The following is a 13,354-nucleotide window of genomic DNA, read 5'->3' on the forward strand; positions in this document are numbered from 1 at the left end:
TGCATGTTTGTGTGTGTACATGTACACAGATATATATATATACACACACATACCACATATATACACTATACATATACATATGCATACACGATATATGAGTGTATATATTTTATATATATACAAATAACATATATATATACACACTCGTATATATCATGACAGATTGAACTCAGAAGCAGATAAGAGAATCTAGCAGTCTTCCATTAAGTCAGACATAAAAGAGGTCTGTAAAAACGTAAAAAAACAATACCACTCTTCTTACTAAATATTTTTGTTTTAAAAAATAGTTATTTTTAACACAAAAATGTTATATGTTATACAATGGGTTTATTATTTTTAAAGAAATATTTTAATTTCTCAGTTTTAATTTGTAATATAATATGGTTAATATCAATAGATTTAAAAAAAAAAAGAACATCTTTTCAGAGCCATCATTAATTTATGAATAGAAAGGGGTTCTGAGGTCAAAAAGTTTGAGAACTGTCACCCTAGGCTTATATTGTACATTTTGTGCTCCTGATCTGGAATTGACACCTTTCTCCAAAAAGTTCTGGTTCTTTTTGGTGAGAAATGGTATTTAAGACACCATAGTCTGCATACTAGGGAGCAAATACATCTTTTTAAAAATTTCAGATTTGAGAGAAATTTGCCTTCAAAGAAACCAAAATTCTGAAATTTAATAATTGAGCATTTTATTTTCTCCAATTATTTTTCTCTTAAAAAGTCATCTGTTATTTTTCAGTAGCTAATAAAACATCTACTATCCCAAAAATTCAATATAAAACAATTCACAAACATACAAAACACTCTGAACATAACACAGGTCTTATTCCATTTCAAATTAAGAGTATGCTTTGTCAGTAACCCTGAAAAGTTTAAATTACACCACTACGAAAAAACGACTTGCATCTAAGTGATTCCTTTGTGAGAACTGTGCTCTTGCAAATGATGGATAGATGAGTTTTTTGAAAGAAGGCAAATAAATGGGAGTCAACTTCCCTCTCTACTTCTATTTTTTTCATCTACATCATGAAAACTGAACACAACTACATTCTAAGCCACTCCTCAAAACTCAGCTCTGAAATTTCAAGACTGCTGACACTATGATTTGGAAGTCACAGGGTGAACACCAGGGGACAGCTCTCCCTTCTGACGGTTAGACTGGAAAATCTGAGGGTGATAGGACTAAAACGGAAAGGGAAAAAAAGCTACACAATGATCAGTGTGAAATACTACACTGCAGAACAGAAAACATTTTAAATAAAAACACTTAGAAGAAGATGTATCTTCCTGGATTTACTTTCAAAATGCATATTATCTTTCAGAAATGTTTGCTCCTTATTTAAAAATATTATTCTTGCTTTAATCATATGTTTACTGCTTCTCCCCAACTACTGAACACACAATTTTGTTTTCCTCCATTTTTTGTGGGTTATATATGAGGGGTCTTCAAAAAATGCATGAAAAGATTCAAATTACCTTTTAATTTCATTTTTCCATGAACTTTAGAACAATTATTAACTCACTTAAAATAATAAATCTATATAACTAACACACTTTAATGAAAGATACCTTCATTCTCAACAAAAAGTGGCATTGTTTTACACTAATGCAATAGAAAAGTCTCATAACTACTCCTGCATTCAATCTGTTAACAATATCACACATTGTGCAGCCTCTGGAAAACTCCACTTTACACTCATGAGAGGATGAAAGTGGAAAAGGCCAATAATGCCTCAGTATTATATGAAAACAGTTTTGACCTCATACCCTGATGTCTGCAGATCACAACTTGAGAATCTCTGGGCTACATTATACTGCTAGAATGAACTCCTCCACAACCCCCTTGGCTTATGCAGCACGACAAAAGTGTAATACTTGTTCACATTACTTGTTTAATGAAGGAAAGCAGGGATTCTACTCACTCGGTGAGCCAAGTTGCCAAAGATCTTTGCATGATCACAACAGCAGGGGAGAAAAAGAGCCCTTAAAGTTCTCATCCGGAAATGACAAATATCACTTCAGCTCACATTTCACTAGCTAAAGCAAGTCACACAGCCACAGATTAACCTCAGAGAAAATGTAATACAATCCTGCATGTGCCCAGAAGGAAAACTATAATACTGTGAGCAATCCTTAAGACCACAGCACTGGGCATGGCCATGGATCAAATTTCTGGCCAGTGAGATGTAAATAGGCACGATAAAGGCTATTTTCCAGGTTTTGCCTCTAGGAATAGGAGGTGCATCCTTTCCACATTCCCACTTTTTGTAAGATGGTGAGAACTAGAGAAAACGCCTTGGACCGAGAAACGCAAGACACATATTGAGGAAAGCAGAGCCACTCTACAACCCTTGAACTACCTCTAGGTTAAATAAGACAGAAATAAACTTGAATATTTTGCCACTTGCATTATGAGATATCTATTACATCAAATTAACCTATATCTTGTGGAGTATACTTACATTTATAAAGCAAATATATTTCACTGAGTCTAGTTCCCTGTAGTTTCAGGGTTAGCCTTAATTCTTAAAAGTTCATATAAAATGTTAACCTTGCAAAAGACAGGAAACTTTCCCAGTCTAAAAGTCTCTGTTGTAAGATAAAGAATTGCAACACAGCAAGGTTGCTGACTCAAGGACAGACAAGTTACTGATTGATATGTAAAGATACTGGGAAATTGCTGTAGGGAAAAACAGTGTTTGCTAAGATCAAGCTTTTGTTCGTGGACCGACTTAACCCTTTGCAAACTGCATTATGGGAGGTCACTTTGCTTGTTACCAACCTCTATTGTTAAACTATTACCCCACCTATGTTCTTTTTCTGTACTTCCAGGTCTGGAAAATAAATGTAGGGAGAGAACCCCAATTCATAGTTAATTTCCCAAGGAAGGAATGCCTTGCTTTTGAGGGTTCTGGGAGATTAACCCCTTTGAGGTCTCTCACTGCTCGGAAGAGATGAGCTTTGAGTAATCCTTTTGTGGCTCCATCACCCAGGGGAAGAGAGGTGATAAATCCATGTGAGACAAAGCAACAATATCTGAACTAATACACAGCTATATTAAGTACACAATACTTTTTATCTGAATGAAACTAAATGCTTATACATAATTAAATCAATTATACTATACGAGTAGTTAAATAGTCCACATAAGGTTAACAGTCTTAACAGAAAACAATGTAAAAACACCATAAAAGACAAAACCAAATTATTTTATGAACAGGAAAAGATAATCCATTTTCCATTTTGACACTCCTAAATACACTAAAACTGAGGAGATAGTGATCTGCATATTCTGAACACTGTATTACCTTTTATTTATCTTTACCCATAGGTCAATTAAGAAAAAATATGAACTCATTTTCGGGAACCACTTTACCTGCTTCCAAAGGTTTGTGTCTAGTGCTTTCATTACCATATTCAAGATATTCCACAATTTTAATTTCTATTTCCTCTTTGACTCAAGTTATTCAAAAGATATTTAATTTCAAGGTAGACGGGCTTTGTTGTTGTAAGTAGCCTGATTATTTTTCCCCATATAAATGATTTGCTCTTTCTACCTGGCTACCCAAAAGACTATTATTAAGGTCCCAAACTTTTCTAGAATACCTTGGTGTTGACTAGTCGGTCACTTTTCCCTGACACAGCCTATATGTTTCAAGTTATCACTGTTCTCTCCTTCCCTCCCCTACTCCACACCCGATCAAAAGGTTTCTTGATATGTTTCTAAAACACATCTTTTAAATGTATGTTCCAGACTAGATGGTTAGCTCAGTTGGTTAGAGTGTGGTGTTATAATATGTCTCATTCCATTGTTACAATTTCCTTCTTTGGGAATTTTAGTTACAAGTACACTGAATTTCTTTTGCCAGCCTATAATGTCTAACATGTTGTTCTCCAATGCCTTTTTAATTCTTTGTTTATATCCATTACACTGTGTTCACTTTCTTTATTACAATTCTCTACATCTTTTGCTGTACTTTTATAGTATCTATCTACCCTGTGCTCCTTCTAATTTAATCAACCTTTCTGTGATCATTTTTTCTTCCTTAAATACTGCCAGTTCACATTTCTTCTCTTCATGCTGACTCATTATATCATCTCTTACTTTGTCCGTTTCTGCTTTATGACCTCCTTCACAGAGATAACTATATCATCAGGTGTTTTAAATTTGTAGTGGAATATTTCCTGAAAATGTTCACCTGCTTCATAATAATGTTAGTCTGGTAAGGACTCTCTGTTAGAAGATGTTAATCTATTCTTTTTCTCCCTTTTTCTTATAGTAACTGTTTATTACTCATTGAATAAGCTGACTTTTCCTTCCCCAGTAATTTGTACAAGCTCCTATTAGAAAGATGGGAAGTGGAGGAAGACCAGGCTAGTTTTCCAGGCCAGGTAGGTCTCACAATTCTATGGGTCTCTCCTTTGCTGCCACCAAGACAGACTACTTTGGATAAATACTATTTATTCATATAATTGTTGTATAGCTCACCTGCTCTGCTTGTCTGAACCAATCCTTCCAAGAAAGTTTCTGCTCCTACTCCTGCATAACCCAGTTACAGTGGGTTATAAAACTGTTGCCAAGAGTCTACTCTAAACCTTCAGCAAGTATATTCTTGCTGGATTTTTCTGAGATCTCTATTCTGGACCCTTTGATCCCTCTCTGCACTTTTCTTCACTTCCTCCCAAATGGCTTCAGCACAGTGTCCCGGCTGCTGGCAGCCCTTACATATATTTCTGAGTTTGCAGATAATATTCCCTAATTTGGCCAAAAACTGATTTTTCCAAAGTATTGCGTTGTTTAGTGTTACTAGTTTTTTGGAGATTTTTGTTTTGTTTTGTTAAATAATTTCCAGGAGGAGATGGGGAAAACACAATATTCAGTGATGTTCAAACTGGAAGTTTAATTACACAATTTTTAAAGGGCTCTTGTGAAGGGACTAGATTAGACAAAAGAATCAGGAATAGAGGAAGAGGACTAAGTACGGAGACTATTACAGTAGTCTACAGGACGGATGATGAAAGCCTAGTCACGGTAGCAATAGCAGACATGGAGAAACACATAGATTAGTGATATACTTTTAGTGATGGACATAAAACTGACAGAATTCACCGACAGCCAGGTTGTGGAGTGCTAACATGAGTGTCAAGGAAGACTCCCAGATTTACAGTTTGCACTTGTGCATGGCTAGAATGTCATCATCTAAGACAGACTAACGCTAGAGGATAAAAAGATTTGCAAAGGCTCAATTTGGGGAACACATTATGTTGAAGAGCACTGACAGACTTCCAGATGACTACACCTAATAGGTATTTAGACATAGAGGGGCTGGTCTCCACTACAAATGAGACGTAGATCAACAAGACTCAGATGAAATTGCCTAAGGGGATTACATAGGATAAGATGAAAAAAGGTTTAGGACTGAGCCCTGAGAAATTATTAGAAGTTCTACAGAGAAGTCATTCCATAAGTAGATTTAGAAGCACTTGCCAATGAAGTAGGAAGAAAAACAAGAGACAGCAGTACCACAGAAACCAATTAAAGAATGTTTCAAAAGGCAGGGAGGGGGGTTCTAAAAGAAATGTCAATTGCTACTTGGAGGTTAAATAAGATAGAAGCAAAAAAAAAAAAATTCATTGGATTATCAACTAAAAACTAACAGTGACCTTGACTTCCATATGACACAAAGATGGAAAGACAGAAAATAAACAAGGTGACCCCAACAACTGTCCCAGCTTCCAGCCTTGAGAGTTCCAGGTAATGTAGGAAGGGAGAACCCAGGCAGACCCAACAAACTCTTTGAGTTAAGGAGACAAAGAAAGACCAAGGTGGCTAGAATTTGAAGGAGAGACTAGCACAGAAGAGAGAGCTACACAGAGAGAGAACTCCAGAGATCTACAGAGCGCCCCCCCTCAAATCTACAGATGAGTACAGACCAGCACACGAGTGTAAGGAAACCAACTGAAAAAGAACCACCTGAAATGATTCAAGGTAATACTGCTAGGTGCTCACAGGACAGGGAATTGTGCTCATTCCCACCAGTCAAAATGGAAAATCTCATGATCAGCAGGGCACTGGCTACAGTACACACTAGGTGGGGTCTTGCCTCAGTAGTAAGTAATGATTTATAGACTGAAAATAGCTCCAGTCCCCAGTAACAAATATTAAAAGCAAGACTCAAAAGATTCAAACTGTTTCCAAGTAACTTAACTACACCCCAGAACAAGGCTCAAGAATATTTAAAGAAAATAAAAATGTCCAGGACAACACAAGGTAAAATTCACCAATCAAAAAACACTAGGCATACAAAGAAACAGACAAGGAGGAATACAGGCCGAACAGATGAGACAAACAGAAAATAAATAGTAAGACGATAATTTTAAATACATTAAATGTAGAGGGTCTGAAACCCTCAACCGAAAGGCAAAGTAGACTGGATAAAAAGCAAAACTAATACATGCTGCCTTCAAGAAACGCACTTTAAATATAAAGACAGAAATAAGCTAATAGTAAAAGAACAGAAAAAATACATCATGCTAATACTTACCAAAAGAAAGCCAAAATGGCTATATTAACATCAAAGTAAATTTCATAGGAAAACTGCCAAGAATAAAAGGTCATTCAATCATTATCAAATTCATTGACACAATGATCCTAAACATAATAACAAGAGTTTCAAAATACAAGTAAATGAAGGAGAGTTGTTAGAAAAACAAGAAAAAAATAGACAAATTCATGGAGATTTCAATATCACCGTCTCAATAATTCACAAAATAAGCAGACAGAAGATGAGTAAGACATAAAAAACTTGAAGAAGGCTATCAACCAACATGACCTAATGAACATTTACAGAACAGTCCATCCAATAGCAGAATATTCATTCTTCTCAAGTGCCTGTGGAATATCTATCACGATAGACGATATCCTGCATCATAAAACAAGGCTAAATAAACTCAAAATGATTCAGGTCATACAAAGTACGTTCTCTGACCACAAGGAAACTAAACTAAAATCAGTAAAAACCCTTGAAAAATCCTCAAATATTTGGAAACTGTCTTAGTACGTTTTCTGATGCTTAAAACAATACGTGAAACTAGATAATTTATAAAGAAAAAGAGATCAGAGCTCAGGGGAACTGGAGGAGAGATCTACGGAGTTCATGAAGGCAGGAGAAGCTGCAATGAGAAAAAGAAGGAACCACTCCGACTGTTCCGAGCCCCAAACACTTCAGGGCTGGCCCTGGTGAGCACATGGAGCAAGAGTTAGCAAAAGCCACAGCTTTTTTGTGAAGTTGCTTGGAGACTGCAGGGCAGTGGAGGGCCTTGGTGGCCCCCAGGCCAGCGAGACCAATGACAGATTTTCCGTGGACCCACATAGAAGCAAGAGGCCACAGACAACTGAAAAAAAAGGAACCATTCAGAGGCTGGTGAGTCATCTCAAGGGACTAGCACATGGCCCACCCCATGAGAAGTGTTTGGAGTGCAGGGGCTGTGGGAGATGAGCCCACCGGAGGATCACTGGGGCACAGCATGGACAGCTGATCTGCCCTTCAATCAGCACAGGACCACTCAGTGGAGACTGGTCAGGAATACAGAACTGCAGGGGATGCAGTGTGCTGAAAAGACTCAGGCCCAGACCAGAGTTTCCACACAGCCCAGGTGTACCAGACCTCACAAGATCCAGAAGTAATTACAACATCAACCATTAAAACCTGAGCGGCACAAAAAGCTTTCCCCAGAGAATGAGCAGCAAAGCAGTGATCTAGCTCAACCACAGGGCTCAAGTGCTGGTTCCCACAGGAAGTTCCCCATTTTAGAAGTAAATAAAGGACAACAAATTAGTTCCAGTGCAGAGGTTACATGGTCGGAACAGTGAATAATCCAATACAGAACTGAAAGAAAAAACAAAAAACCCATGGATCAGACACAAATTTCTACTATTAACCAGTAAAGGTCTAACATCACCGAAGAGCACCTATAAAACCTACAAGAGCTGTAAGCCCCCCGGGCTCCTGAGCCAAGGTGAAGGGGGCTAAGGACCTCAGCCATGCCCCCCCAACATGCTTATCCAGCCCAGAGATGACCAAGCCACCAGACGAAGTCCCCAGGCTCCTGAGCTGGGGTTGGTTGTCCCAGGGCCTCAGCCATGGCTCCCTGACATCCGCATCCAGCCCAGTGATGACCAAGCCTCTGAAGAAGCCTCTTCAACTTCCACATCCAGCCCAGTGACAGCCACACTGCCGCCGGAAGCCCCCCAGGCTCCCAAGCTGGGGTGGGGGACCTCAGGCCTCAGCCATGCCCCCTAACATCTGCATCCAGCCCAGCAATGACCAATCTGTTGCTGGAAGCCTTCCAGGCTCCCGAGCCGGGGGGGGGGGCAAGGGCCTCAGACACATACCCTTGCCCTCCACAACCAGGCCAGCAAAGCAGCAGGCCATGGGCCAGCCCCACCCTCCACTCCCACCTCCATTCCCCCCTCCTCTCCTCCCCCTTCCACTGTTCCACAACATCTTAGAATGTAAAAAAAATAATAAATAAATATTTTTTTTAAATGAAAAATAATTTATTTCTTACAGTTCTAGAGGCTGGGAAGTCCAAGGAACAGGAGGCAGATCTGGTGAGGGCCTTTTTGCTGGTGAGGACTCTCTGAAGAGTCTAGAGGCAGTGCAGCGCATCACACGGAGAAGGGGCTAAGCATGCTAACATGCTATCTCAGGACTCTCTTCCTCTTATTCTAAAGCCACCAGTCCCAATGCCCATTAATCCATTAACCTATTAATCCTATTAACCCAACCACTTCTTAAAGACCCCAGCTCTCAATACTGCCACATTAGGGATTAAATTTCAACACACATTTTGGAGGGGACAAACATTCAAACCATAGTAAAAACTAAATAACACACTTCTAAATAATCCACAGATCAAAGAAGAAATAAGAAGGTATTTTGAACTGAATGAAAATACAACATTTCAGAATTAGTGTCAGTGTCACTAAGGCATTATTTAGGGGTAAATTTATACAATAAATGCCCATATTATTAAAGAAGAAATGTCTCTAATAAATGACTTTAGCTTCCAACTTAAGAAACAAGAAAAAAGAGGAGATGAGACAGTGTAAATAGAAGTCAGGAAATAAAATCAAAGAAACAGACAACAGAACAATCATAGGAAAATCAATGAAATCAAAATCTTTTTCTTTGATAATATCAATAAAACTTAAACTTTGAGCCAAACTGATATAGAAAAGAGAGAAAAGACACAAATTACCAATATCAAGACTGAGAGAGGTAACATCACTACAGATTCTAGATATGAAAATATAATAAAGGAATATTTTGAACAACTTTATGCCTATAAATTGGACAACACAGAAGAAATGAACAAATTCCTTGACAGATACTACTCATTTCTGATTGCTGCTATAACCATAACCACAAACTTAGTTGCTAAAAACAACACAAATTTATTTTCTTACCAGTCTAGAAGTCAGAAGTCCAAAATCAGTTTTATTAAGCTAAAATCAAGGTGTAAGAAGGGATGGTTCTTCTGGAGGTTCTGAGGGAGAATCCATTTCCTTACCTTTTACAGTTTCTAGAGGCCACCAACAATCCTTGGCTCCTGCACTCTAACCTCTTGCTCCATCATCACATCTTCTACTACTGACACTGACTCTCCTGCTTCCCCCTTATGATTATATTGGACCCATTCAGATAATCCAGCATAATCTCCCCATCTCAAGATCCTTAATTTATTCACATGTGCAAAGTTCCTTTTACTAAGTAAAGTAACATATTCACAAATTCTAGGGATTAAGAAGCAGAAATTTTCTAAGGGCCATTATATTCAGCTTACCATAGACACATATTACCAAAGCTCACTCAATAAAAAACAGAAAAACCTGAATAGTGCTATATCTATTAAAAAAAAGCAAATTTATACTTTAAAAGCTTCCCACAAAGAATATTCCAAGCCAAGATGGCTTAACTGGTGAAAATTACCAAACATTTAAAGAATAATACCGATTATACACAAACTCTTCCCAAAAAATGTAAAAAGGAGGGAATACTTCCCCATTCCATTTTGCTGGGAGTTTTTATCCAATACAGATGTCGGATTCTGTGAAAAATCTTAGTAGCCATCGTGGTTATCAGATCGACTGTGGTGTACAGTGTATATGGGGTTAGTTACTACCCGCAGTTTTAGGCATCTACAGGGGATCTTAGAACCCCCTATGAAAAAGGGGAAACTACTGTACTTGTTTGGCCTGATCCAAAAAGTAAGGCTGCTGTTCCTTTTTAAAACCCAAACAATGCCTAATTTCTCTACTATAAGAAATTACACAAGTATTTGAACAATGCAATTTGTTATGATGTATTACATAGTTAATAACTGGAAAACCTAGCAATTTAAGAAACAAACTTTATCTAAATAAACTGTGTGTATACTAATCATTATAAAAATGATTTAAATCATACGTATAAATGCAAAATTGTACACATAAAACATAAAATATAACACTGCTACACAGCAGAAACTTTGATTACTATCAGTATTAATATACTGTCATTTACTGAGGCACCATTTAATCTTCGCAACCTTATAAAGACAGCATTATCATTAAAATAATTTCACAGATGAGAAAAGTGAGGCTTAACAGGATTAAACAATCTGTTAAAGGCTGTATAGCTAAGAAAATTCCAATATAGAATTAATCAGATTTGTCTGAGTTTTTTTTTTGTTTTTGTTTTTGTCTTTTTATGTGACAGGCCGCACCGCGCTCAGCCAGTGAGCGCACTGGCGACCCCTATATAGGATCCGAACCCGCGGCTGGAGCGCTGCTGCGCTCCCAGCGCCGCACTCTCCCGAGTGCGCCACGGGGTCGGCCCCAGAGTTGTCTGAGTTTTAACTGAAAGAAATAAAACCAACATTAAGACAACTTCTCAGCACTTAAGAGCTGTAACGGAGATGACATAATGGGTTTTTAATTCAGGGGTCAGTTAAACTGTTTCTGTAAAAAGCTAGATAGTATATATTTCAGGCACTGTGGACTATACAGTCTATGACTCAACTTTGCCATTTTAGTGCAAGTGTGACCACAGACAATATGTAAATGAATGAGCATAGCTGTGTTCCAATAAAATTTTATGTACACAGAAATGTGAAATTCATATAATCTTCATGTGTCACAAAATATTATTATTTCGATTTTTTTAGCCATTTAAAAATGTAAAAGCCATTCTTAGCTCACAGGCCACACAAAAATTAGAGGACAGCCAAATTGGGCCTGTGGGTCATAGTTTGCAGACTCCTACCTTAACTGGAAAGTTAAACATTAATAAATATTAATAAAATAGCATTAATATAATTTACTACTATTTAAAAATAAATAATATTTTTAAAGTATGAGCCTCAAGTCATTTTGTCATGTATTATTTCCATAATTTACACATATTGATTTTTAGAATTACAGTACCTTTTCTCTGATATGACTTTTAACTTGCTCATCTTTGAGTTACTTCATTTCACCATTGCAGATACTCTAAAAGAAAAATGTTGATGATATTAAATACTTACATAATTCTGTTTTCCATACATTAAATCACAGATGTCATAAAAGCTATACAACTGAAAGTTTTCATTATGGGCAAGACAAGATAATACTGGAAACCAAAAGAGAATGTTGGAGTTTTATGCAGTTCTGGTGGGTCTCTTCAATGTGAAGTGTGTGACTACTAAAATACCTAAAATCAGCCAGGAAATGTTATCAAAATCCTGGAGCTACAAAAATGCAGAAACTTAACATAACACAGTTTGCGATCTAGTGTTAAGATTTCTTTGAGACAGTTCAAGTTATCTTTCTTGTTCTAGTTTTCCTCCTTAAAATACTCAAACCAACCACAGAATCCTGTGATTAGTGACCAAGGGTACTTCAAAAAGTTCATGAAAAGATTTATATCATCTCTTAATTCTATTTTTTTACAAACTTTTTGAAGTACTCTTATACTTACTGTGCACCATTCACACAGTAGTCAAATATGTATCATTATTTCTAAATGAGAATTTTTTAAATTAATAACAAAGTATTTAGACAGAGTAAAAGGCTTCTGTAACATTATTTCATTTAATGTATTTAATGTACATCTTCCCTCAATTGATAAAGTTTTCATCTTTAGAAAGTATACATTATACACTTTAAAACAACCTTAAATCTTGATTCATACCATTTTTATAATTCTTCAGATTTATTTTGCAACTCTTCACCCCAAAACACCTTGAATATCTTTTAATTTTATATCCTAATGTTCACTGAAGCAGAATTTCATGGCGTCACTAAAAAGTGCAACAATTACTGCAAATTCAACAAGTTAATCACATACTAGGGTACTTCAAAAAGTTTGTGGATAAACAGTATTAAAAGATAATACGAATATTTCCAGGAAATGTGTGAAGTACCCTCGTTTTACGCACAAGTTAGTAATGTTATATTTAAACAACAAACATGCAAAAGAAGAGATTTCACATTGTTTAACTTGACAGATTTGGAAGATACAGAAATTCTCGATGTTTTTCTGCAGTAGAGAGAACTTTCAACCTGTTTTTTCTTATTACGTTAAAAAAAAGGAAATGTATTTGGAACTTTATACAAAATTACATGGACTGTTTTTAAAGTCAGTGAGAAATTTTAAACTGCTAACTCTTCTTTCTTTTTTTAGACATGACAACAAAGTGAAAGTAACTTTTTCAAGTTTCCAAATTAATTAAGAATTACTGTACAAGCACAGGGAGAAAAAAATCTTTTGTGCTTTCGAAAGCACTACTGATGCCATAAACAGGTTAACTCACTTCTACTTATTGAGTGGTATGACTTTTTCTAAAACTACATTAACAGCACATCTCATGAAAATTTCACTGTGAATTTTATGAGAGTTGATACAGTTGAAAAGATTAATGCTGGGCACTTAGAGCGAACTGTATTTCAACAGTTAAGAAATGATTCGAACTTGCAGTTTACAATAAAATTGTTCAACCATAAGCATTTCTTTCCTCTCCTTCCTGTGACTAGATTAAAGTAGATAGTAAACAAATAAGTAAACAAATAAGTTTAAGCCCACGTGACAAAAAAGAAAACTAAGGAGAAGGGGGTAATTGGTACTCTGCCCAGAAGAACCAAGAAAACTGGGAACCCAGGGACTTGGAAATGCCACCAACAACAAATGAAAAGACTAACTAAACTTTTTTTTTGTAATTGCAAATAACTTCTTACCTCCTCAATATCTCCAAGCCCCACCATCACAGAAAATGCTCAAAAGCCAAGTATTTATCCCACAGCAAATAATCTTCACTAAAGACCAAC

The 13,354-nt window shown here is 36.7% G+C and overlaps 1 protein-coding gene across 4 annotated transcripts in view; it reads right to left on the bottom strand.

The window, feature by feature from the left end:
• The window catches only part of AGTPBP1 (ATP/GTP binding carboxypeptidase 1), a 173,674-nt gene that overhangs the window by 141,721 nt on the left and 18,599 nt on the right, over window positions 1-13,354 (bottom strand). For 3 of the 4 annotated variants that reach the window (XM_063080499.1, XM_063080498.1, XM_063080494.1), the window contains exon 3: window positions 11,474-11,539. The exons of the other annotated variant lie outside the window; for it this stretch is intronic. In XM_063080499.1, the coding sequence (XP_062936569.1) occupies window positions 11,474-11,505 (32 nt within the window). In that variant the 5' untranslated portion in view covers window positions 11,506-11,539. The remainder of the gene's footprint in view (window positions 1-11,473; window positions 11,540-13,354) is intronic. 4 annotated transcript variants of the gene reach the window in all.

This window comes from Cynocephalus volans, chromosome 16 (genome assembly GCF_027409185.1).
Source record: "Cynocephalus volans isolate mCynVol1 chromosome 16, mCynVol1.pri, whole genome shotgun sequence".
NCBI classification, from domain to species: Eukaryota; Metazoa; Chordata; class Mammalia; order Dermoptera; family Cynocephalidae; genus Cynocephalus; species Cynocephalus volans.